Source organism: Armigeres subalbatus, chromosome 3 (assembly GCF_024139115.2).
Source record: "Armigeres subalbatus isolate Guangzhou_Male chromosome 3, GZ_Asu_2, whole genome shotgun sequence".
NCBI lineage: Eukaryota > Metazoa > Arthropoda > Insecta > Diptera > Culicidae > Armigeres > Armigeres subalbatus.
In genome coordinates this window covers 206,694,012-206,721,506 of record NC_085141.1, presented here as the reverse complement: position 1 = coordinate 206,721,506, position 27,495 = coordinate 206,694,012, and the positions used below count along the sequence as shown (strand labels likewise).

The following is a 27,495-nucleotide window of genomic DNA, read 5'->3' as shown; positions in this document are numbered from 1 at the left end:
CGACCCAAACAGCGCAAAAATTATCGATATTTTCAACATCTTTCAGTCGCAACCTTCTTTTTGATTGCACATTCACAAGACTAAATTTAAGTACTAAGGATGTTTTCAATAACCGACTTTCAACATGGTTCTGTCAAATTGAATACCAAAAGAAAAATGTTGACGTTCAAGAAAATAAATTTTGTACAAAAAACGAATGAAAACAAGCATGCATGAAATGATGAACACCATTTTAATAATATTATTAAACATATACAAACTGAATAAATAAATAAAATTTATTTCGTCTCGGTCTCGGTCGAAACATTATATGCGGCTCATGTTTCATTGGCTAACTTTTCATTATATTTCTCCTAAATTCATGCGCCATTGATTGAAGCAAAATATAACTATGCCAAAGCATAATTTTGAAATAGATATGTAAACTAATTCTCGAATCTGCAAAAGAAAAACAATATGGCGAGTTGTCGATAAACAGCAGGGTCGATGAAGAACATTCATAACATTGATCTTGAAAGATGTTGAAATTACGTTAAACTTCTATCATTGGGGTATATATTCTGACGAAACAAATGTCAAAAAATTAACATGTTATGACCTTGTTCGTAAAATCTTCCTATAGACATGTTTTATGTTGTGAGAATGTAAAACGAAACATCTAAAAAAACCAAACAAATGTCAAAAATCGACATGTTATCAGTAAGTTGTGAGAATGTAGTATGAAACTTCTTCTCTAATCAAATTGCTGTATGTTTTGCAAAAACCTTATCATAGCTTTCCTTGAACATGACATGTTTTGTATTTCATTTTCCCGACCTTTATTCAACATCATTATTAGATCTTCGTTATTAATGATGTTTTCGGTGTTACTTGGGGAATACTATATGAATCATCGACATTGATTTGATATGCAGAAGCTTGCTTCATAAGGGCCATATGATCTATTGAAAACTAAGTGCGTACTCTTGCCCCACTCTACTCCATGTGAATACATATGTACATTATGTGGAAGATATCGATTTAGAAAATGTATTGGAGGTAACCACTTTCCCTTCGATGGGACTCGAACCCATGACCCTACAGTACGATAGACTGGTACTTTAACCAACTAAGCTACGAAGGACCTCCGTCGACCTTCGCAACCTAGCGGGTACTGAACGAGCTAGAGATTCCCAAATTGGACGCATAGTCAAATTATTCGCAATCCATTTCTCAAGCCAACACTTCCACATGTGTGTAGTACACTTTCACATTATAGGAGCGTGAGTATTTAGAATGTCTGGCGGCTATACACATTCTTCATCAGCAACTGTACTGATCAAGTGAGGTTGTGTAAGCTATATGCCAGTCGGTCGTCGAGCTCAGACCCGACCGCATTGCGTAGGCAAGAGCACGCAACTCAGGTTCAGTTCAATCAAAGTAAAATGCCTATTTCCGGGGATTCTAAATACTCACGCTCCTCTAATGTGAAAGTGTACTACACACATGTGGAAGTGTTGGCTTAAAAAATGGATTTCAAGTGATTTGACTATGCGTCCAATTTGGGAATCTTGAACTTGTTCAGTAGCCGCTAGGTTGCGAAGGCCGACGGAGGTCCTTCGTAGCTTAGTTGGTTAAAGCACCAGTCTAGCGTACTGTAGGGTCATGGGTTTCAGCCCCATCGAAGGAAAAGTGGTTACCTCCAATACATTTTCCAAATCGATATCTTCCACATAATGTACATATTCACATATGAGTTTTCACAACATTGTAAATTAATGTCCAAGTCGGGTGGTTTAATCCCTATAGTTTCCGCTCAACTTCTGAGACAAGCAAACGTGATTTCGATTACGCTCTCCAAAAGTTAAGCGATTTATTCCGGTGGTTCATCTTTCATCTGTCCGTGCCGCGTCGCGCGCTTTAGTGTTTCGCGATGAAGTGAGAAAACACTTTCCGAAAAGACTATTCGCGCTTCCAGTGAAGCCGTCTTTCGAGAAGGTGCATGGGTTTTGCTGCACAGTTCTAGGACTGCAGAAAGACGATGTAATCAGATTTCAGTGCCACCGCGGTGAACAATGTGCATTCGTCAAGGTGAAAGACCTGACGCTCGCACAAAAATCGTGGACGAACACGACGAAAAGCATGAGGTGGATATTGCGGGGAAGAGGCACAAGCTCCGTATAACTATGGAAGATGGAAGTGTCGAAGTGAAAGTGCACGATCTGCCGGAAAACGTTTCCGAAGAGAAGATTGTGAAATTTCTCAGTGCGTTCGGGGAAGTGATTTCGTTGCGGGAATTAACGTGGGGTGATGGTTTTGAGTTCAGTTGCATCCCGCTCGGTATTTGGTCGGCTCGTATGCTGATTCAGCGAAACATTGACTCGTGGGTCACGATCGATGGACAGCTAGCATACATCCACTACAAGGGCTAGGTTGCCTCTTGCAAACACTGCAAAGAGCAGTCTCATACTGGCATATCTTGTGTGCAGAACAAGAAACTGCTGGTTCAAAAGAGCTACGCGAATGTGACGAATCAAACTGGGCTACGCCAAACGCCGAAGAAGACGAACGGTGCGAAACCTCCGATCGTCAAACCTATCGAACAATGTTCGTCGCTCCACCACCAGCTTCGCTGGAGGCCTTTCCCGAGCTACCGAAGCCGGCGAGTCAGAACGAACCGTTTGGCTCAAACAACCAACCAGCAAGCCAGCTAGCTGCGAGCACCGCGTGAACGGTGTCCCTCAGCCCGTTGTTACAAGCACCACAAGAGCGCTGCTCATTGTCATCGTCGATGCGGAAGAACCCACAGAGCGCCGAAGTGGCCTTGGTGGATGTTTTAAGAAAACCTATTAGCGCAATTCGATCGCAAAACCGAACAGCCGGCAACGAAACGGATGACTCGTCAACATCTACGAGAAGTAGCCGAAGCCGAGGTCGCCCGCCCGGCAAGAAGCAACGATACGACGACGGTAACGATGAGCGGGACGAGAACTAATATCTTTAAATGGCTCTCACGTCCTGTAACCTCGCATCAATAAACATAGGAATCATCACCAACCCCACGAAGCTGAACGCGCTCCGAAATTTTATTAACAGCCAATGTCTTGATATCGTGTGCCTGCAGGAAGTCGAAAACGAAAATGTAAACCACACGAGGAGAGGCACAGCTATTGCGGTGAAGGAGCACAGCCAAGTCACTCAGGATGAGAAGAGTCTGGACAGCCGACTGATAACGCTCAGAATACACGACACGACCATCTGCAACGTATACCCTCCCTCCGGCTCTGCGCAGCGAGCGGCCAGAGAAGGATTTTTCAATGGCACGCTGGCATACTATCTCCGCCACCATACTGAAAGCGTCATCCTTGCTGGAGATTTCAATTGCGTGCTCCGTGCGTGGGATTCGTCCAGCCCGAATACTATCCCTTAAAACCTCCGTACAGCAGCTGCAGCTGCACGATGCGTGGGAAATGTTGTGCCCATGCGATGACGGATTTACGTACATCAATCGAAACGCGCGGTCTCGACTTGACCGTATTTACGTAAGCCGGGAACTACGCGAAAAACTGCAGTTTACCTTTACACACGTCTGCTGCTTCACAGACCATAAAGCGCTTACGGTCAGAATATGTCTCCCTCCGCTGGGACATGAGCCGGGGCGCGGTTTCTGGGTCCTTCGACCGCATCTGCTTACCGATGAAAACGTTGCCGAGTTCCAGTTCCAGTGGCAATACTGGACTCGACAACGCAGAAACTATGGGATATGTATGGATTGGTGGCTGTCGTACGCTAAGCCTAAAATCAAGTCGTTTTTTTTAGTGAAAATCTCGATCTGCTTTTGACGAATTTCACGATGCGTGCCAGCATCTCTATGCGCAATTACGGCAAGCGTACGACGGCTACTACCAGCAGCCACAATTAATAACTGTAGTATCCTAGAACAGGTATGCGTTACAGGGTTACTTCAGATGAATTTGAATTTGAATTTAGATATCTAAGTAGGCGAGAGAATAAATGGTCTTCTGTGGATTACTGTACTACCGACAGGTTGGCTTTTATTTAGTGCTCCGATACTTCATTGGCGACGAGGAGAAAAACTCCTAATTGTGCTTAATATTTTATTTAATTGATCATAGTGACTTTGTAGCGGTTGTAATTGTGTTGCATGTGTTGTTAATGTTGTTAATGTTTGCTTATTCTCTGTGATAGATATCATAACGGTACCTCCCAGAGGAATATCAGTTTTTTTTTCAGGGAAATTTTACAGTTTTTTTATACCGCTGAATGGGCAGCGGCATGAATGGGCATTCTACATGAGAGAAATATATACACTCGAAGGTAAGTTTATTTCACTTATGCAACCGTCTGTAGCAAAAATAAGCAGTGATCAAGTTCCCCTATCTACTAAGACGAAATGTTTAACTAACTTGAACCAATACTCACACATGTAAGTGTCTGAAACAGTTATTTGTTTTCAAGTCACTGCTGGGATAGAACGGTAAAATAAATTATGAAAATAAAGTGCCGTTACATGGCAGGATAACGAGTGCAGTTCAATAATCGAATGTGTATAATAGTATAGGTCGACCGGAATAAGAAGATTAATTGACTGTTGAATCATAACGTGTCGGAGAAAAGTAATTGAATGAAATGAGTGGGGTGGAAAGACAAACGAAATGTTTGTGTACTTGGATAGCGACTATGTGCTATGAAGATGTGACAATCCAGTCTTGGAGAGCAACTGTGTGCTACGGTGATAAATTGTCAATATTTGGCAGATATGGAGAACAACTCTAGAGTGCTTTGAGAATAGGTCGTATGTGCAAAAGAGAGTCTCTCTTTGCCTCCATTCTCTTTCGATTATTACAGATCTATAATAAAGTTTACTTCAGATTTCTTGGCAGATATCTAAAGATTTTAGCTTTGTCTAGCGTTCTGAAGTGAAAATGTGGCAAAATATGCAAAACTAGCTTATGTACAAGCGAAAGAGAGCGTGAACGAAGAGAGCCTCTCTTTTGCACATACGACCTATTCTCAAAGCAATCTAGAACTGTGTGCTATGGATTGATGTACATTCGAGAGCTACTGTGTGCTATGAAGGGGTGGCAGTTTTGCCTTGGAGAGCAACTGTGTGCTACTGAAAAAAAACATTTGGAGAGCAACTGTGTGCTAATAGACAATTAAATACATAATTGGAGAGCAACTGTGCGCTATTAAAAAAAAAAAAGAAAAAAAAAAGAATACATTGGGAGAGCAACTGTGTGCTATTAAAAAAAAATACATTGGGAGAGCAACTGTGTGCTATGGGATGGCATGCAGGAAAAGGCATCTTGAAAAGCATGTGATAATAAAAACAAAGATATACAATAATTGTGGTTTATATTTGATAACTGATTTGAACACGAAAGAATTAAATATTTTCTAGGTAACCAAGCAGTAATTAAGGTGTATCATTGATAATATATATATTTCGTGGTATCTGGCAATGGAAACGAATTGTTAAAAACTTTGGAAGAACCAGCAACTTTTCACTTTTCCATTCATCCTTCCTATCAAGCTTGATGGTTTCGTTTTGTGTATGGATACAATTGTAATATTTAAATAGGATGGAATCGTCAATGCATCGTGTGAAGCCATTTGTGCTTGGAGCGGATCGATCCCAACTGCCTACCGCGTGGCAAAAATGGAAGCGAGAACTTCAAACATACTTCGACGCGTGTGGAATCATCTCGCAACTAGAAAAACGTTCTCAGATGCTCTATCTAGCTGGTTCCGAAATACAAGAGATTTTTGACCATCTTCCTGGGGTAGATGAATTTTCTCGTGTTCTTGCTGATCCCCCTTACTATGATGTGGCAATTCAGCGGCTTGATGAACATTTTGAGCCAATGCGTAACAGAAATTACGAACGTCATTTGTTTCGCCAAATAATCCAGAAGGCGGATGAAAGATTTGCAGATTTCGTATTGCGGTTGCGTATCCAAGGCAAACGCTGCGAATTCGACAGGTACGATTCCCGCGAAAGTGATGATAGAATCGTCGAACAAATTGTGGAAGCTTGCAGATCATCGGATCTTCGCCGACAAATTTTGGCGAAAGATATGTCACTGGAGGAAATTGTAACTCTTGGGACCACTATAGCGGACGTTCATCAACAGGTTAAGGAAATGGATCGAACTCCGGTTGAATATGGAGGAGGTATGCCATTTAAGAAAAAAAAAATGCTAGGCACATTACTGATTGTTTAGCCCTATGGGTTGGGAATTATTAAGTTTTTTGTTCGTTTCGTTTCGATTTATTCGTTTCATCTTAGGTATGAATAAGATATTCAAGCGTCCTCTTAACGTGAACTTCCCTTCTACCACCAATCATCCTCATCAAAGCTCTAGTAGTGCTTACAAAGTTCCTGGTAAGGCATACCGCGCGCCCAGCACAAATGAACGAAATCTTTACAAAGATAACCGTACAGCGGCCAAGGCCTGTTTCGCATGTGGCCAAAGAGGGCATTTCAAAGGAGATTCAGTTTGTCGTGCACGAAACTCAAAGTGTATGAAATGCGGTGAGAAAGGTCATTATGCCAACCGTTGTATGAAACGAGCTAGCTCCAGCTACGATGGGTTTAAACCGAAACGTGTACGCTTAGTGGAAGACGACCGGAGCGATAAATGGAATGATGAGATTTTCTACGCCATGGGAAAGAATACATTCGAGTTCATCGTGGGAGGCGTTAAGATTCCGATGATTATAGATTCCGGTGCTGACGCTAACGTTATTACTGCAGAAACATGGCGGAAGGTGAACAATGAGGGTATGAAGTTTACTGCGTATGCTGAAGAGGTCGACCGTAATTTGACGGCTTATGCTACTAATAAGCCAATGAAAATGGCAGGAATGTTCCGTACAACGATTAAGGCAGGATCTAAAGAAGTTAAAGCAACGTTCTATATTGTGGATCAAGGTCAACGTAATCTGCTTGGCGATAAGACCGCCAAGGAACTGGAAGTTCTCAAAGTTGGTTTCGATATTGCATCAACCGAGCTTAGCCCAACCAGTTTTCCGAAAATTAAAGGGGTTATTGTTGAAATCCCCATCAATGGTGCGATCCAACCAATACAGCAAGGTTACAGGCGTGCACCAATTGCTCTAGAGGGAAGAATTCTTGATAAATTAAAGGCATTGCTGGATAAAGACATCATCGAGAAGGTGGACGGCCCTTCTGCTTGGGTATCACCAATGGTACCTATCTTGAAAGGATCTGGAGAAGTAAGAATTTGTGTCGACATGAGGCGAGCGAATCAGGCTGTTCTACGAGAATCTCACCCATTGCCACTTATTGAGGAGTTGCTGGGAAGCCTTGGTGGGGCGGTTAAATTTTCCAAATTGGATGTTAAAGAAGCTTACCACCAACTAGAGTTGTCCGAAAAATCCCGCGAAATCACTACCTTTATAACGAAATATGGCCTGTTCAGGTAAATTGTGCTAAACTGTGCTAAACATAATCTATAAAAATATCTAATAAATGAAATAAATATATCTTTTTATAACACCCTCAGATACAAACGACTAATGTTTGGAATTTGCTGTGCTCCAGAACTTTTTCAGAAAGTAATGGAAACTATTCTGGCAGGTTTAGAAGGAGTAGTGGTATATTTGGATGACATTTTGATATTTGGTCGTTCTCAAGAAGAACATGATCGACGACTCAAAGCTTTGATGGAGCGTTTAGAGCAATATGGGGTTCTATTAAATATGGCAAAATGCTTATTCAACATGGACAAGTTAGAATTTTTGGGCCATGAACTTTCAGCTGAAGGAATCAGACCAATAAAAAGCAGAATTCTGGCTCTTCAACAGTGTCGTGAACCAGCTAACACAGCGGAGCTAAGAAGTTTTCTCGGCCTGTGGGAAGATTCATTCCCCACTTGGCGTCCAAAACAGATCCACTTCGAGCTCTGTTGAGAACAGGCATTAAATTCGAGTGGACGTCCAAGCAGAAAAATGCTTTTGAGGAGATAAAACGAACCCTCTGCAAAATCAGTCATCTGGGTTTTTTCGATGTCAGAGATCAAACTATTTTGATAACCGATGCCAGTCCTTCTGGTCTTGGGGCTGTGCTGCTACAGGAAAACAAACATGGAGAATGCAGAGTGATTGCATACGCAAGTAAGTCATTGACTGATTTGGAACGCAAATAGGGTATCTGTTCCATTATTAATAACATGCTCCTATACCAATAACATTCGCAAAACAGGAAATTTAGGCTCAATTTGTGTCGTGTTTTGTTGTTTTCCGACGTGCTCACTGCTGAAATAAATCACAAAAATGAGAAATAAAATAACTAGCGCACCAATTCTTTGTTTTCGAATGGTATTGATTTGGGTACATGGTATTAATTCAAGGAGCAGCTCCCCTACTTCCAAACGGAAAAAGAGGCCTTGGGCATAGTTTGGGCAGTTGACCGTTTCAGTTTATACCTCCAAGGAACCCGTTTCAAATTAATCACTGACTGTAAGCCACTTATGTTTCTGTTCAGTCCACGATCAAAGCCCTGTGCTCGTTTGGAACGTTGGGTGTTACGGTTACAGTCCTATAGCTACGATATAGTCCACGAACCAGGGGTCACTAATTTAGCTGATGCTCTCTCGCGACTCTCACTGTCCGAACCGCAACCTTTCGACATCGAAAATGACAATTATATGCATTTTATAGCGAACACTTCCACACCAATTGCCACACAACTTGAAGATATTCGAGAAAAGTCTAGGGAAGATGATACTATCAGCGGGGTAATTAGGGCACTCGAAGGAAAAGATTGGTCGAAACAAGCATTAGTTTTCAAACCTTATGCCTCTGAACTTTGTGTGCTGGAGGATGTTTTACTCCGTGGAGAAAGAATTGTCATCCCAGAGATATTGCAGCATCATATTTTACAATTGGCTCATGAGGGGCACCCTGGAATCGTGGCGATGAAAAAACGATTAAGGCAAAAGGTATGGTGGCCAAACATGGACAAGCAAGCCGACAAATATGTAAAAAGTTGTAGGGAGTGCACCCTGGTCTCTGCTCTATCACCTCCTGAACCTCTTGTGCGAACAAGAATGCCTGAGAAACCATGGACCCACATTGCAGCTGATTTTATGGGTCCATTACCATCGGGGCACAACCTGTTAGTACTCGTTGATTATTTCAGTCGATTTGTAGAGGTAGTTGTTATGCGTGAAATTACGGCTAAATTGACAATTCAGGCGCTTCATGAAACTTTTTGTCGATATGGTATTCCGGAATCAATGAAGACTGATAATGGGCCGCAGTTTGTAAGCGAAGCATTGAGTAAATTTGGTACTGAATTCGGCATAGAGTTTATTACAACCTCTCCATATTGGCCACAAGCAAACGGAGAAGTAGAAAGGGCCAATAGGGCTCTGAAGAAACGCTTACAGATTAGTCAGGAAACACCTAATTCCGACTGGAAGTGGGATTTGAGGATGTATCTTTTGATGTACAATTCGACCCCTCATTCAACTACCGGCGTTGCTCCTTCAGCGTTGATGTTCGGGAGAGTACTCCGTGACAAGCTGCCCACAATGCCTTCGGCAGGAAATATCTTGACCGAGGAAGTAATGGATAGAGATCGTGAGAAAAAAGTGAGAGGAGCCGAATATAGCGACAACCGTCGTCAAGCTAGGCCGAGCTTGATAAAAGTGGGAGATACTGTGGTTGCTAAACGCATTAACAAAGAAACCAAGCTTTCCAGCAATTTCAGCCCTGAAGAACTGGAGGTCATCCAACGAAACGGACCCGACGCAACTTTAAGATGTAAGGACACCGGAAGGAAATTTCATCGAAACGTAGCTCACTTGAAACACATGGCAACTGAAGCAAATCTAGCCGATCAAAATATATCGTTACCACATACAAGGACTTCAGGAATCAACAGCGAATCTCAGTCATCATCTCCACAGTTACTTTCAAGTAATAACCAACCATTGGGGTCGCAACCCACAGCGGACTTGGCGGTTCCGCCGCAGCGAAGGCCTCAACGAAGTATTCGACAACCGGGATATTTAAATGACTTCCGTTTAGATGCAGTTCAGGACATTTAAGAAAAGGAGGAGTTGTAGTATCCTATAACAGGTATGCGTTACAGGGTTACTTCAGATGAATTTGAATTTGAATTTAGATATCTAAGTAGGCGAGAGAATAAATGGCCTTCTGTGGATTACTGTACTACCGACAGGTTGGCTTTTATTTAGTGCTCCGATACTTCAATAACCACCATCAACCGGCTGAAAGGAGAAATGTTGGCACTGCAGCGTAATTTCTCGCACATGTTTATGCGCATCAACGAGACGCATCTGGCCGGCGAACCAATATCGATTTTCCAACTGGGGGCAGGCGACGAAAGAAAACCGTAATTACACAGCTGCAGACGGGAGACGACGAATTTGTCGCCGAGCCTCAGGCGATAGAAATGAAGCTGTTTGATTTCTTCTCGAGCCTCTGCGCAGAAGAAGCAGCAGAAAACGGCGACAATAACAACGACGAAAACGATTTTGCATGCGAGCGCGTTATCCCTCCGGGCGACCCGTCTAACGAAGCGTGCATGGAGGAGATAACAACAGCAGAGATGCTCTCTGCTATCAGGGCAAGTGCACCCAAACGATCCCCCGGTGCAGACGGGATCCCAAGAGAATTTTATCTCCGCATGTTCGACGTAATTCACCGCGAGTTAAACTTGCTTCTGAAGCACTCACTGGCAATCTCCCCAATGCCTTCGTGGAAAGCATCGTGCTGGTAAAAAAAGGGAGGTGATAACACGGCCAGAGCATACCGACCTATATCGCTGCTCAACAGTGATTACAAGTTGCTTTCTCGTATCCTCAAAATCCGGCTAGAGTGCGTCATGCGAGCCCATCGTGTGCTGAGCGACGGACAGAAATGTTCGAACTCAGAACACAATATCTTTCAAGCTACTCTTGCTCTCAAAGACCGGATCGCCAGCCTCCTCGCTAAAAATCAATAACACAGAGATGTGTTTGCTTCACACAAAACAGACCTAGTGCAGAACATCACCTAAATGAGCAACAGTTACACAGGCACAAAAATGCCTCGTACGGTCGTGATAATGTCCCTTTTCAGCATGTAAACGTTTGTACAGATTCCTTATTTCATGGGGAACTCCCTATTGTCGGTCCACATCCAGGCTGCTTATCAATTCGCTTTGACGAAGTTGAGCTGCTGCCATCTCGCGGAGACAGACGTGTGCGTGAAATCACGGTATTTCAACATGGTGAAGTATAGGAAGTATATTTTAAAATGCTTCTAAAATGATATTAACAGTGATATATTGAAAACTTTTAAATGCATAGGGTTAGAATTTTCAAAAACTACATGTTAGACTACAAATCTAAACATGTTTTTTTAATCGAAATAATTAGACTTTTGTGTTGCCAATCTAAAAGTAAATTAAATTTCTAACCCGAATAATCAAACTATTTTTGGCTAAAATGTGTTTTAACGTTTTAACAATCATTTTAAAATTGACGTTCTATATCCCTTGCCGGGTGAAATAGAAAAGCATCATTCGGCCCCCATTTTGTTTTCTCGCTTTCGTCAGGGCCAATGGGCACCTCTCTCGATCGTTCGAGATCGCTCGATCGGTGCGGCAAGGGGACCCATCTCTTTGTACTGTATCTCCATCCATTGGTATGCAGACTAGAGCAAGCGTGTGGGGATGATTTGCTTGTGGCATATGTGGACGACGTCACAACAGAGGCACGGATAGGAATGATCCGTGAAATATTTAACCGTTTCTGTGCAGGTGCCGGCGTGAAACTTAATTTGCGCAAAACGATGTCGATTAATGTTGGCTATGGCGAAGGTAATATCATCGATATTCCATGGCTGCAAACGGCAAATGTCGTCAAAATTCTTGGTATCACCTTCGCAAACTCAATACGATTGATGACGACGTTGAATTGGAATGCGATGGTGGGGAAGTTCTCCCAACAAATGTGGCTTCACGCTTTTCGCACTCTAACGTTACACCAGAAGGTGCCCCGGATAAAAATTTACAGTAACCTGTATGACATAACCCATTGAAATACAATAGATTGTGTGGAAAACAATTCAAACTATTGTATGCTTATTGTAAAATGTTCACGGTTGTAAAAGATCTTTATTGTACGTACATTAAAATAACAATATATTTATATGTTTCCGATATATTCTATTATATTTTTATTGTTCGCTTATGTTTAGTATTGCTCATCCAGAAACTAAACAAATTTTAAAAGTATTCGGTTTGGATGATCTGGAAATCCGTCTAATGTTATTGTATTAATATATTTTGGAATATTTCATGGATTTATTATATTGATGAAATAACAATTGAAAACAATAAAAATACAATAGCTGTGTTTGTTAAATAAATAAAAATGTTATACCGATTCTCAAGTATATATTTTCATATTGCAGGTCTTGTTGCAGGTCTACACTGAAAACCAAAACTACCCAAAAGTGGGTTGTTTGCACTCAAAACCGTGGTTTGGGCCAATAACTCAAATTTGAGTAAAATGACTTTTCTGACACTAGCTAGTTTGCCTTTAATCCCATGTAAACAATTTACCCAAAGCTGAGTTTAATTTATCCAAAGCGGACCTTGATCAACCCAAAATAGAGAATATTGAATTTACTCAAATTTGGGTTATTGGGCTGAGCAACCTCGGTGAGGTGTTTGCATCTTGCTCTAGTTTTGATAGCAATCATGGGAAAGAAAGGGAAAACTACCCAAATTTGGGTAAATTTTTTCTGCGATGTTCTCAATAGTGCGTACACAGAAAGAAAAATCATTATTGAAATTAAAAAAACCATTGGTAAAACTAAAAAGTTGCGTTGGTTCTTTTTCGTAGAGAGTTGCTCATGTTCAAAATAAAAGTACGTAAACTTTTGTTATGCTCATGATTAAAAAAATCCGAACCGCTCTAAAATTGAAAGTTAGGACATTTAAAACAATTGTTGATCTGTCAAACCAAAATGTAAACACTATGGAAAATAAAAGTAGGTATCGTTTTCGAAATCAAAAGTTTGGACTATTATTATTAATAATTTAAATTTTGTTCTCAAATATTCAATTTATTTATTGTTCATTCCAAAACATATTTTTTATAAGAAATCGTTGTTTTTGTAAACGCCGATAATTTAAAACGGGTCAAGATTCATGTAGCTGGGAGTGACGAACAGCGCTCGTAGGTTTCGTAAGAAACTGTAACGATCTCCAGTCTCGACTTTTTCCGAAAAGATCTTCCGCCGTTTTTCGGTACATATCTGAAAAGAAAATCCAATAGAAAGAATATTATGCTCATTCGTTAGCAAAATGTTTCAAAAACTGTCTAACTTACCTTCTTGGTATTTTTCTGCGAATACATTGGTCGTCTAATTGGGGCTGTCTCGCTGAGCATATTAGAATTTGACCACCAGCCATTCTCATCAGAACTGGTAATAACCCTGTCGAAAAAAAAACTTGCATCAGTCTTCCTTGTTCGCCACAAAGAGTCCGACATAAATACCTTGTAGATGTTTTGAGTTTCCAATTGTCCTTTATGCAGGCGTTTTCTTAAAGACTCCTCGAAGGCCGCGGCAGATGTCCGATCGCGAAATATTAAATAAAAGAAACTTTGCCTTTTATGTGCGTTTCTTCGCGACGCTGACTGTTTTGTTTTTGTCAGAACAGTAACTCTGGTTAGCGTCGTCATGATCTTGACCTCGATCTTGACAGCCAGCGTCGGTGATTTGAAACTTGCAAAACAATATTTTTGAAAAAGAGAACTTTTAAATGAGAGAATACATTAAGGTGAAGCATACTTTTAATTTAAACAAAATACTTTCTTGAAGATCAATTTCACTTTCATTTCAAAGAGAACTGAACGCTTTTCAAAATGAAAGTACAAAGTATTCATTAAAACAGTTTTATTTTTTTCTGTGTATATTGAACTCAAAGTTTGGGTTGATTTATCTGTCCGTGTAGAAATAGTATTGAGATTCTCACGTCCGAATGTGTGAGTGGCGATAAAAGGAAAACAAACACTCCTAGATGGTGCAACTCAGCAAAGATTGGGTAAAAATGAGTATATTTCCATATACTTTTTGACTCTTTTGATATCATTATGATGGCCCGATCATTTTTGAGGTTATGAGCAGAAGGAAAACAAACATGTTTTTACACATGACGAATTGCACATTAGTGTGCGAGCGCTAAACGTCACTCATCTCTATGCAATACAAATTTGATTTAAAAAAAATGAAAGGGAACAAAAACTTTTGCTTATCATTTTACTAGGAGAATGGCTGGATTCATTTGAGCGTGTACAGTTTTGTTTATAATTAGTGAAGAGATGAAAATAATGAAACTGTATGGTGCAGAAAGTGTCTTTTTCATTATCCAGTATTTTGCGCTCGGTAATGGCGGCCTAGTGAGTGCCTTTTTGACATTCGAGAGGTAGAAAATATTTACAAATTTTAATCAATGTAGGCCTTGATTCATTGAAAAACATTGGCACTCACCGGTATCTACAAATAAACAAATGTCAAACATTCTCTTTTATGCTGTTCGAAGATCTTGTAGTTTTTTCATGCACATTTTGTGATACATAATTTTATTTTAATTTCTAGGAATGTGGAAGCTTCAAGATATGCGGGTACCTAGCAGGTACAATTATTATGATCGATGTTTTATGAGAGGAAGAAAACCTGCAACCAGACATCTGCAAGTGATACTTGATACTTAAATACAGTAAAAGGTTGAACGCACTACGCTAAACTCAGTAAAACTAACTCCCTTTACACTAACCAGTTCTTTCTCACGTATAAACTATATTCTATGTAATTGTCCACTCTTGGCCAACATGGAATCACTATGTTCACAGAATGTTCACAAACTTGCAGTTACTTAATACTTTGTGTTAATACGCTTATTGTTAGTCCACAGTATACCTATTAACAATGTCGCTAAAGCCCCAAACGCAATACAACGGAACGGCGACGGAAACGGAAAATTTGACAGTTAGCCCATATATTTTCTGTCAAATTTGCCGTTTCCGTCGCCGTTCCGTTGTATTGCGTTTGGGGCTTAAGGGTCAGTAAGTTTCACACATTATAAGTGGTCTTAAAAGGTGTCGGCATATTGGTAGTAAGATGCCTTAAGTCCTGTAAGTTAACCTGCTCGTCAGCTGCGGACACTTCCGCTGCCCTGGTAGAGGAGTTGGTGTCGGAATGCTTTTGTACACATGTGGTTTAGTATGGGAAAAACAAGTGGCGTCGATGTGCACGCAAAGCAGCGAGCGCAATGCTGTAACAGTCACTCTTGAAGTATTATCGGAGAGAATTGACTAATGCGAAGAAAGTTAGTTTAGAGGGATGAGTCGGGCGTAATGAATCCAGCCGTACACTATCTGGGTATCGTCTCACCCAGGTGCCTTGTTGCAGATTTCTTTTTTGTCCTTATTTTGTGGCTTTCATATACTAGAAAATAAAATAAGATACAACAATATAAAAAATGCTTAAGAAAACTTCCAAACTTTTGCAACACACAAAGGAAAATATTTCGACATTTCGGCACCAACATTTCAAAAGGGAAAAACAAAAGCTTCTCACGTCACTGGTGGCCTAATTTTGGCCAACCCACAACATCCAGCACCATTGATTGAAAGAAGAGGATTCGCTGCTTCCATCAGTGGCGTTGGATTGCGTGGGTGGGCTCAAATTAGCCCACCAGCGACGTGAGAAGCGTTTGTTTACCAAATCAGTTTCGCCCTTTTGAAATGTTGATGCCGATTTGTTTGTTTATGGATACCGGATGAGTGCCAATGTTTTTCAATGATTCAAGGCCTACATCGATTAAAAAGTGTAAATATTTTCTACCTCCTGAATGTCAAAACGGCACTCACTCGGCCGCCATTATCGAGCGCAAAATACTGGATAGGCAAGCGGTAGATCACTATGGCTTCTGTACCGTGGCAAGTATTATGCATCTCCAGAAAATATAGAATACTGCGGTGTCCTGCTGGCTGCTTCTCAGGTAATCGCAACAGTCACTAAACACGACAGAGTTAATAAAAATCTTACCCACCGTATGCACTTGTCATGATAAACACTCTCCATGTACTCAGTGACTCCGGTTGCCTTTCACTAATACAATCGAGTACTGCTGTCATTTGGCGAAAAGCACGTGGTTTTGTTTTGAGAGGGAAAATTTTCCCTATCTTTTAACCCGGCGGCTATCTTGACGTCTACCTTGGCAGTCGAGCCTGCGAGAGTAAGACCGCCGCGAAAGTCTAGAAAAAGATAAGCGCGACAATATCTGAAGTGTTGAAGTGCGTTAGAGCATACTGTACTGTCATTTTAGATTAGTCACTCTTTTTCGCATCGGTCACTATTTTCGGTTATCATTTTGGTGGCTGCATTCCGTATCGGTGACGTTCGACGTTTGATAGTTCATCAAATAGTAGCGCTGTTATTTGGTCAATTTGGTCACCTGTCAGCTGCGCTACTGTTTTAGCAGAGCGTTTAGTAGCGACCTCGGTAACGACCGGTAAAGTGTCAAGTAATGATACTGCGCTGACAAACGGTTTATACTCACCATCGGTAATCGTAATCTTATACAGTAGCCGTTTGATAACTGCAAAATGTTTACTTTTAGTTAACGAATGCAGTTCGATAACGGCAACGCATTCTAGACGTCAAACGGTTGTCAATCGACGTCAGATGCAATAAAAGTGCATCTAAATGTGCAGCGCAATGCAGCTGTCATTGAGTTTGACACCAGTTTGAAGTTTAGCGATCCGATAACTGCAAAACTGTTGCAACTATCGAATTGCAGTTGAATGACTTGCAGTTACCGAACGTCTACTGTACTACAAAAGTTCAATGTACATAATGAACGCAGTGGTTCATTCCGAACAAAAAATAAATGAAAATTTCATCATCATACTACCTGATGACATGCCTGGTAACATGTATCCTTTACAGAAATAAAGCTTATGATAAATAAAATACTGCTGCTTGCTGATTCAAGATCGTTCAGTGGCTACCATTGGCCAATCTCACCAACGGGATATAATAAGAACTGATGCAAGTATTTTTTTCTTTTCTTCGCGACGTATTTTTTCTAATAAAACTGACATTCTTTTATAATTTACATTTTTCACAGATTTATTGTATATTGTCTATTCGGAACAAAGTTAGTGCGCTTTTTAAACCGATGTTGGATTTTTCTCCAGATACAGGCAACCCACTCAACTTTGGAAGTAGTGCGCTGGATTCGTCTAAAGATATGCTAAACAACGGAAGGAAAATAAAATAATTTGTAAAACAATTAATTGTATTGTGTTTTTATTGTAATATTGGAGTATAATGTATTCTAAATCCTGTTGTATTTCTATTGTAAAACAATAGAAACAGTAATTGAAAACATTTAAAACACAATGGTTTCTATTGTTTTGTGGCTCGAAATCATCCCATTGAAGAACCGTAAAATCAATTGTTTTGCTCCGAATTTTGTATGGAAAATTTTCGATTTTTTTTATTGTAAAGATACATAACAACCCCCCTTTTTAATTGTAAAAGTCCCATTTACCATTCATTTTATCGTGGAAAACCATTATTTTTCATATGATTTCTCACTTAACTTTTCAAAAGGTCCTAAGTAACATTTTTTTCATGAATTAATTTGAGTACTGCAATCAAAAGCTTTCATGTTGTTCTGTTGATTGCGCTATCCAAATTAATTCACGAAAAAAATGTTACTTAGGTCCTTTTGAAAAGTTAAGCGAGATTTTATTGTAAAAATTCCATTATATTCAATGGTGAAAATTATGTTTTAAATGGTGTTGTAACAATAAAATTTATGATATTTTAATGATATTTTTTATCCGGGATCTTTAGGCGAATCCTAGGATGGCGAATCTAGCGCACTACTTCCAAAGTTGGGAAAGTTGCATGTGTCTGGAGAAAAACCCGACATCGGTATAAAAAACGTTCTAACATTATTCCGGATAAGACAATATGCATTAGGGTCTCGCCAACATTTCTCACCAACACGAACGCACGGTTCGTGGTTGCAAACAATCCCGTTTGATTTTGCCGTGACAGCTGCTAGTAGTTGCAAACAAACTGAGTAAAAGTGTGAGTGAAATGTGCGTGTGCGTACACGCTCGCAGAAAGCCTAATTACGTGCAAATTATTCTGAGCTGGGTGGTGCGAATAGAATCGATTTGGTTGTCAAACTGAAGCCAAACTTTTCTATTGTGCCGGAGCCAAACATTGAAGATTGTGGTTATGTTCGTTTCTGATCTTTTATTGAGAAGTATTGTTATTATTTGGGAAAAAAGTTAAAATAAACTTTGTTTGAGTTTTGTATTTTTAGTAACAAATATTTTCACATTATATTTCGAGTGGAAAATTAGTAGGAATGCAGATAAAAAGCACTCGTTACGAAATTTCACGAGATTCAGCAGCTGATTGGAGCAGAAATGTATGTAAACAATCGTAAAGTCATGCAGAGTCTAGAGCATTTGTGCGCCCTCATGCAGCATGGAAAGAGAAATTCGAAGAGCGGGAAATGTTTGACAGCCAAGAATTTGCAATATAATTTTGTTTATGGTAGTGATTTCAAAATATCCCTCTATACTCGCTTGAGCGCAGAAAAACGGCTCTATCCGCAGCACCCAGATTCTGAGTGTATCCATTCTGCTCAGCTCTTTAGGGTTACGTAATATACGAACGAACCGAATTGCGACTTCTTTCAATGATCAGCTTCGGGTACACTATTATCTACAAATTTTGTGCTTGATGGATTTTCTGACACTTTTACTTGATACGAATATTAATCACAACAAAAGCAAACCAAATCAAAATCTCAATTTTCGAAGAGAGTTGTTGAAACGTGACTGCGACAGCACTTTCTCGATTAGGAATTTGATTGATTTTTTATTCTTAAGCTTTTATTAGGTAATTATTGCCATATTTGATAAAAAATTCGAGTAACTTCATGTTTATTCTTCTGTCCAGAATGCTGCTAAAGAATGTGTTACAGTTCGTTCGAACGCCGGTGCCTAATTATGTAATCAAAAACCAGATCCAAACAAGTGCCGCTTGTTTCGAAATTCGGAAGTTGGCTCGGCTTCGCGTGGTGGATAACAGCGAGATCGGTAAACGAGCCATGGCTGAAGGGAAGCCTCCCAAATGTATCCATGTATATAATAAACAGATGGTGGCCAAAGTGGGCGATAAAGTGATGGTAGCCATCAAAGGCCAGAAGAAAAAAGCCATTCTCGTCGGGTGTCGACAGAAGCAGCAACCGAAGATTCCCAAATTCGACAGCAACAACATTGTATTGATCGATGACAACGGCACTCCATTAGGGACAAGAATCCACGTTCCAATTCCAACTATTTTGCGAACCATCTTGAAGGAGAAAACGCAAGCAAAAGGGGCGGACTATACGAAATTGCTCGGGATTGCTAGTAGGTTTGTTTAGAAATAAAAATATACAAATAAACTATGTAGAATAACATAAATTGCTGTTTATTATACTCGTCGTTGCTTTCCATAATCGATTCCCTCTACCATAAGAGGATTGTTAGCCTTGTCGTCCGTTTTTCGCTTTTTCGGTACAAAACTTTTCTTCCGCTTAGTGGTGATGCCCGCTACGTGTTTCAAGGAATCTGGAACGATATATTCCGGAACATCACCAAGATGTTCCTGTACCTTCACTGTGTGCAAAGTACGATCGTGACGGAGGGCTTGCAAATCGCGAGGATTTTCCTCAAAGAAGCTCTGAAACGAAAATGTGAGATGTAAAAGTAATTCAGATGATCAGCTCGTTTCAGTCAACCTTGAGTTTCTCTGAATTGAACATTTCTGTTTTAATTTCTTTGATCCTGGCTTCGCGGATGGAAAACTTAGTCACTGCTCTCCAAGCATCTCTAGCTCTATAAAGGAACGGCTCAACTTCTTCCATTTTAAATTGATAGTTTCTGGAAAATGAATGTGAATTATTTAGACTTTGCTCGCATGAGCTGATTTACTACATACTTAAGCACCTTATCTCCCTCTTCGTAACTCGGCCTTAGATGATCCTCGACTGCATCCATAGCTTCTTTTTCTTCGATGGAAACAAAAGACAATACACTTCCGGTGTTGTTCCCCCTGGCGGTTCTTCCAGCCCGATGGATATACGCGTTGATATCTTTAGGAAAGTCAAAGTTGATAACATTCGAGACAAACTGGAAATCGATTCCACGAGAAACTCCAGCTTCCGATTCCACCTGTTTGGCGATCTGTTTCATCAATTTCTTCTTCTGGCCTTTCTTTTCTGTAACCGCAGGATCCAGAACATGAAGCTCATCAGAGGCAATAATTATGTCGTAGAGACCCTGTTGAATCAAATAGTCGTAAACAAAGAGGCTACCTAAATAATTTGTCTACAAACCTGATTAAATTGATTGACAGTGTGACATCTTATTTTCGCCGGTAGCTCAGAGTTCAAAATACAGGATCTTATTCCGAACTGCTCCAAGAACAACTTCAATCTTAAAGAAAGAAAAACATTATTGTTTTAAAAATATTGGATTCTACGAAATCTTAATAAAATGGGTGTTAAGCATCAGAGAGAAGATTAGTCTGTTATCTTGTTCCGACCAAGGATTGTTCTAAAACTTTCCATGCCGTATCAATGAATCAAAATTTTCATCCTTTAAATAATTATTAAAACTATAAATTTGCGATCACATTTGACGAACCTGTAACAACGGTCGATAGAATTGACGAATATGATGCTCTTGCCTTTAACCAACTGCAGCTTAAACAAGGTGTAGAGAACAGCCGCTTTTTCCAGTTCTTCCGCCATTATATGATAATGAGTCAGTTGCGATGCCGGTGCCATTTCCGGTTCTTCCAGCTTCAAAATGACCGGATTGTGCAGAATAATTTTCTTCAGCTCCAGCACATCTTTTTCCAACGTAGCCGAAGCCAGAATGGATTGGTGCACACTTGGAAAATAATCCAAAACTGATTTCAAGTCATTCTCGAAGCCAAAAGTGAACATCAAATCCGCCTCATCAACCACTAGAGTCTGGAGGCTATCTTTAACGGAAAGGTTCCCTTCTTGCAGCTGTGCCACGAGCTTTGCCGGAGTGGATACCACGATATCCGGACGCTCTGCCAGCATATGCTTCAACGCCACCTTATCCACTTTAGTGGACAAATCCACACAGCGAACTAATCGACCGCACTTGATCGTCAGGTCCTCAATAACCTTTGATATTTGGTGGCAGAGATCTTTGCTTGGGGCCAGGACCACCACAGTGGTTTGCTGCTCCTTGGCTTCCCGTTTATGATTAAGGATCTTCTGAATGATCGGAATTGAGAATGCCGCCGTTTTGCCTGATCCGGTACGGGCACGTACCAGCACGTCTTTCCCTTCCAGCAGTAGCGGAATAGCCTTCTCCTGGATCAATGTGGGGCAAAGCCAGCCGAGTTTTGCGATTCCCTGAAACAAATCGATACAACCAGTAAACAATAAATTGAGGTTATGTATCGAGCACAAATGCGTCGCAATTTGAATCGCTTTTCTACCTACCTTCAAAATTCGATCGTCTAGCTCCATTTGATGGAAGTTTAGTGACTTCTTCTCATCCGAATCACCCATTTTTAATGATTTAATGCTGTTTTTAACCGAACTAGGCAATTATTTCACATGCTAATGTTACTTTTCGATAGTCTCTTGGTGAGCACGAGATAGGATAGGAGAGATAGGAAGGACAGTGAAAAACACAAAACAAAACAGACAGCAAAACAGTGTGAAACACATCCAGTAATCAAAAGACGTCAAGACAGTATTTAATCATTAATGATTTTACGCATTTAGACAAATTTTTGAAATATTTCAAAATCATCGCATGGTTTCCATCGTCCATTTTACATATGCGATGTTTTCGGGATTTTAACATGGAAAATCCAGAGTCTATCTATAGACCAGTGCATGATGACGTAGGTTGACAGTTCACAGAGCTTTTTCACCGGGACTTAGCCTCTGGCGAAGCTTCCGATAAAATTGTTTCGTCATTTTATTCGCATGTAGATGTCCTTTGCGATTGATTTCATGTTGAATGCAAAGAATATCATTGAAATATTCGGATCGCAGCAATTTTAGACTAGAAATATGAATTTTAATTTTCTCCTCATCGATTTATCTTCTAACACCTTGTAAACAAGCTCTGTAAACTGTCAAATAAGTGAGGTTAGATCAAGATCTTGCATTGGTCTATCATCATAAATATATTATTTATTTAATATCTCGCGTAACATATGATTACGGCTTATAAACCAAAACCATGATTTTTCATTTTTTAGCATAAATGATTGCTTTGTAAATGATTATTTATCGTAATTAAAACTCCGTACTTAATATCTCTTAAGAAACACATTTATTGCTATTTTCAGTGAACGTCTCATGAACAATTTGCACCATAGTGGTTTTTAAGTCCTTTGTTGGTGCCCTTAACTACCATGCGAAATGTTTGCTTTGGTTTTTAAGCCGTGCACTTTATATTGTTTATTTAGAAAAACTAGCTTCACGTTATTTCAAAATGTATATTCTTACTAGGTTTTTGATATATCGCATAGCAGAACTACTCTGGCTAACAAATCCGATGGTGTTACTAGCTTTGAGCAAACGGCTTAAAAACCAGACATGTTGCCGGTAATGTGAGTAAAAGGCGCGACTTTTGTTTTAGTTGAAATTTTGAAGATTTCGAATAGTTTTTCAATTAATCTGTATCTGCTGTTATAATATAACCATTTACGTATGGCATTCACATGGTTTTTGCAATGAAATGAGCTTCTACTTCAATAAACGAATTAAATTACTCATAGAAAATTTGAACCTCATTTTTCTCGGTTCAGCATTGTTGGTTTTTCGGCCCTAATCATATGTTGCTCGAGATATTAATTAATATTAATTAATATTAATCTGGTCCGGTGACCAGACAACCAGACGCAGCACGCTGGGAAATTCTCACAAAAAAATAAATATATGACACTTTAGTGTTCTTTTTTACTATTTATCAGATGCAGGAAACAAACCCACACTGTTAGATGACTTTACCCATTAATGGGTACTATGTTATTGTTGATATTATTCCCACCGTGAAAAATTCACCCATTTTCTTTAAAAAGCGCCACTACTCATTAAAATGGGTAGTGGCACTTTTTCAAGAAAATGGGTGAATTTTTCACGGTGGGAATAATATCAACAATAACATAGTACCCATTAATGGGTAAAGTCATCTAACCGTGCAGTGACAACCTTAGACAACCAGACACAGCATTTAATGAAAAAATCACAGACAACAGACGTTTATATTAAAAAAAAAAACACTTGCCACGGGCGCTACTGCGTCCACAAATAAACTAGTTATATAGAGTTGCGCAAAGAGGATCTTCTTATTACGGAGAAAAAGAAAAATTTGGATAGCTTCGCGGAAATAACGCGCAGAGGGAAATCCCCGCATAGAACAAATCACACATAGTGTGCGTTGAATGGACATAACAATAAAGCCCCAAACGCAATATAACGGAACGGCGACGGAAACGGCAAATTTGACAGAAAATATATGGGCTAACTGTCAAATTTTCCGTTTCCGTCGCCGTTCCGTTGTATTGCGTTTGGGGCTTAAATCTGCTGCCGTGAAGTCCAATGATTTGATGTACACAGATATAAAAAGATTTAATAATAATCAGTACCTGGCCGAGGAGTCAACTAACCCGAAACGCATTACAGTCGCGATTCGCTGGTTAGGCCACGACCTCGGTCCAACTAACGAATTCGGTTTTTTAGTTGGGTCAACTGACAGCCATTTGAACACGTGTATTTCGACTTGAACATCACAAATGATGTCCAGTGACGCCCAATCCCGTTTTCCGTGTTTACATTGAATTTGACGTACGGTTGCTTTTTAGTTGGGCCATGGCCCAACCAGCGGAGGCCCAACTAAAAAGTGACCCAAGTATTAGGATCCCAACCAGCGAATCCCGACTGTATACTTTTCTTATGAGGTGCCGATGTACGCTGAAGTCGGTTTTTACGCGTGGTATACCCCAGGTCGTATCGATTGGTTTTACAGGTGGCTCATTGTGCCTGCAACCTATCGCCGAGTCAGGTCCGGGCTATCGAGTCAGGTCCCACCCAACACCAAGACTTGGGCTAGCGTACTTTAAGTGGCACACGGTCTTTTTAGTAGAGCCTACGTGTGGATACAATGTATGTTATTAAGGATTTGAGCAGAGCTCATTTTCACACCCAATCCCATCCTAAACAATACCCACAACTTGCAGTGACCAGAAGACGGTTTGTCAGGCACTGCAGCCCCGAACACTCTCAATTTTAAATATAACTGAGTTTCCCTTTTCTATTCTGCAAGGCATCGTTTTTTGTACAGTAAAATATTTTTATTTTGAAATTTTTCATTACGGGTCGAACGATTTAGGACGAAATGTCACAAGTATAAATATAAACAAAACTTTGCAAATTTCACAATAGGTGCCTTTGATCATTTGCCTGGGAAATATTCATTGGAGGCGCTTTGAATTATCCTGTACCAAATTTCTTGCAATGTGTAAAGGTAGCCTCACACCTCGGGAATTTGGTTCGCGGATTTTTCCCCATGCATTTTTGCATATGCGATGTTTTCGGAATTTGGACACGGAAAATCAAAATCCCGGCCCCATTTAAAATACACGGGGCTCAAAATCCGCTGGAAAATTTTCCCGAGGTGTGAGGCAGCCTTAATACTCTTATTCTGAATGATGCTCTTGTTATTATGTTGAAAACTTTAATTTTTGTTCAACCCTTCAAGTGACTTCACGGGAGTGATCTTAAGCTTTTTAATTCGATAACCAAAGTCACCTACAGAGTGCAAACACGTGAGTTTCTTGTTGCAACTTTAAGGTAGCCTCACACCTCGGGAATTTGGTCCGCGGATTTTTTCCCCATGTATTTTTGCATATGCGATGTTTTCGGGATTTGGGCACGGAAAATCAAAATCCCGGCCCATTTAAAATGCACGGGGACCAAAATCCGGCGGAAAATTTTCCCGAGGTGTAAGGTAGCCACATCTCTGTTAATGTCTCGGTTTGTCACCACAGATTCCTTATCTACCAGCTTCTTCAGGTGTGAACTGTTACGTTTATATGTATTACCGGTTTCCTGTGACCGCACTGTAACCTCGGATCTTTTAATTCCTGTCACTTCAAATTCCTCCTGCCCGAAATTAGGCTGATATGACCCAGATTTGTAATTTTTCATCAATACTATGTCTCCTCTCTCCAAATTATGTGGCTTTGCTTGTCGGGAATCGTCGGCTCGTAATTTATTCTGCTCTTTCTTAATCATGTCTCTATCTCTGGCAGCTTCCCACTTCAGGCTTAGTGGATCGTGGATTGATGGAATACTGTTCTTAATATCTCTCCCGAACATCATTTTTCCCGGAGATACACCTGTTGTCTCTTGGGGTGTCGAGTGATATAGCGTCAAATATTCATAAAGATCAGTCTTCCAATCTGTTCCCTGAATAATGCTGATTTTAATACGTTTACCGATGTTTCGCATCTGTCTTTCTACCGCCCCGTTTTGTTCAGGCCAATATGGCGTAGATTAAGGTGTATACCGTAGCTCAAACAAAAATTTTTGAACTCTACTGCTCTGAACTGCGGTCCATTATCCGATGTGATAGATCGCGGGATCCCAAAAGAACTGAACAACTTCAAAAGCGTTCCAATAACCTTCTGTGTTGTCGCTGGCTTCATTGGCTCAATCTGAATAAACCTGGATGTATAACACACAACAACCAACAGGGATAACTCTCCAGGAAGGCCTTCTTTGAAATCTATGGCTAGATCTTGCCATGGCATAGTCGGCAACCGACGGTTCATAGGATTTGGTTTATCAGGTAGAGTCGTCATTTTACACGGCTTACAGTTCTGTATGGTCGTGTCCACGAGTTTATCCATGAGTGGGAACCATACCTTGGATCGCAATAACGCTTTCATAGATATTCCTCCTTGATGTCCCAAGTGCGCCAAATTCACTACTTTTTCCCTCAATTGCTTAGGAATGATAATCCTGTCTCCTCGTAGTATCAGTTCTCCATACAGTGTTAAATCATTTTTTACTGTTGATGTCCTGAATTCTATTGGAACGTCATCCCAAATCCCCGAATATATCGCTTCTTTGACTTTCTGTAAGTCCTCGTCGTCTATCGTTGCCTTTTCAAGTTCAGCGATAGACAGAACGGATGGTTTGATTTCATCGGCCAACCAGTTTATCACGTCTGTGCCAGTGCTGCAATCCGTTAATCCTTGGGTCAACCGAGAGAGGGGGTCAGCCAAGTTTTCTTCTCCTGGTTCGTACTTCACCGTGAAGTCGAAGCTCTGCAAACGTAAAATCCATCTTTCTATGCGCGCGGATGGTTTTGATTTTACCCTGTTGAATAAATATTCCAGAGGCTTGCAGTCTGTAACTAGCGTGAAATGCTTGCCGTACAGATACACATACAATTTCTCCATTGCCCATATTATTGCGTAACACTCTTTTTCAGTTTGACAGTACTTCTTCTCGAAGTCTGCCAAACTTTTAGAAATACAGGATATTGTACGTGATACGCCTTCCTTGATTTGTATTAAAATCCCTCCAAGTCCATACGGACTAGCATCCGTCACAAGGATTGTTTCATCAGCTGGGTCGAAAAAACCAAGGGAACCCGCACTCGCAATAGTATTTTTCACAGTGTTCAATTCTTGTGTGTGCGTTTCTGTCCAAACGAAGGGACAATGCTTCTGCAGTAGCGTTCGCATGTGAAATGTCAAGGCTGATAAATTCGGGATAAACTTTCCGAGAAAATTGACTAATCCCAGCAAAGATCTTAGCTCGGTAATCGATGACGGGGGTTGCAGGTTCAATATAGCTCTCACTTTTCCATCTGTTGGACGAATGCCTTCACTGGACACGATGTACCCCAAGAACTCCACTTCGAATACCCCGAAGACTGATTTCTCCTTATTGATCTTCAAATTAAACATTTCAATTCTACGAAGAACTTCTTGCAGAGCTACATCGTGTTCTTCAACTGTTTCTCCATAGATCAGGAAATCATCCATGTAGACCACCAGGCCTTTGATCCCCCTGAATAAATTCTCCATTTCTCTTTGGAACAATTCGGGAGCTGATTTTATCCCAAACATCAACCTACAGAATCTGTATACTCCACTCCTAGCCACAAAGGTAGTAATATTCCTACTGACTTCATCAAGTTCAAAGTGGTAATATGCCGCCTCAAGATCGATCTTGGACAATTTCGCAACCTAATCGAAACAATAATAAAACTCGTAACTTCTTCATTCCAGACATTGCATCGTCAATATTTGGTATCGGGTAGTTTTCACGCCTTATTGCCTTATTAG

General features: G+C 40.4%; 3 protein-coding genes, 1 long non-coding RNA gene and 1 other non-coding gene across 5 annotated transcripts; 2 read left to right on the top strand and 3 right to left on the bottom strand.

The window, feature by feature from the left end:
• Positions 1–1,047: 1,047 nt before the first annotated feature.
• On the bottom strand, positions 1,048–1,123 carry Trnad-auc (transfer RNA aspartic acid (anticodon AUC)). The gene has a single exon. It is a non-coding gene; the product is annotated as a tRNA-Asp (tRNA).
• A 7,954-nt stretch (positions 1,124–9,077) lies between these two features.
• LOC134222256 (uncharacterized protein K02A2.6-like) lies at positions 9,078–10,082 on the top strand. The gene has a single exon (XM_062701398.1). It carries the CDS (start codon positions 9,078–9,080, stop codon positions 10,080–10,082), a length of 1,005 nt encoding a protein of 334 aa, XP_062557382.1.
• Positions 10,083–13,105: 3,023 nt separating this feature from the next.
• On the bottom strand, positions 13,106–13,958 carry LOC134224533 (uncharacterized). The gene is made up of 3 exons (XR_009982971.1): positions 13,548–13,958; positions 13,380–13,485; positions 13,106–13,305 (listed from the first exon to the last, which is right to left on the bottom strand). It is a non-coding gene; the product is annotated as an uncharacterized LOC134224533 (long non-coding RNA).
• A 4,869-nt stretch (positions 13,959–18,827) lies between these two features.
• Positions 18,828–19,553, top strand: LOC134227576 (large ribosomal subunit protein uL14m). The gene is made up of 2 exons (XM_062709162.1): positions 18,828–18,984; positions 19,045–19,553. The coding sequence occupies exon 2, from the start codon at positions 19,046–19,048 to the stop codon at positions 19,511–19,513; it is 468 nt and encodes a 155-aa protein (XP_062565146.1). The 5' UTR covers positions 18,828–18,984; position 19,045; the 3' UTR covers positions 19,514–19,553.
• On the bottom strand, positions 19,540–21,811 carry LOC134227575 (probable ATP-dependent RNA helicase DDX56). Its single transcript, XM_062709161.1, has 6 exons — positions 21,617–21,811; positions 20,778–21,526; positions 20,468–20,567; positions 20,071–20,411; positions 19,871–20,012; positions 19,540–19,812 (listed from the first exon to the last, which is right to left on the bottom strand). The coding sequence occupies exons 1-6, from the start codon at positions 21,683–21,685 to the stop codon at positions 19,564–19,566; spliced, it is 1,650 nt and encodes a 549-aa protein (XP_062565145.1). The 5' UTR covers positions 21,686–21,811; the 3' UTR covers positions 19,540–19,563.
• Positions 21,812–27,495: the final 5,684 nt, after the last annotated feature.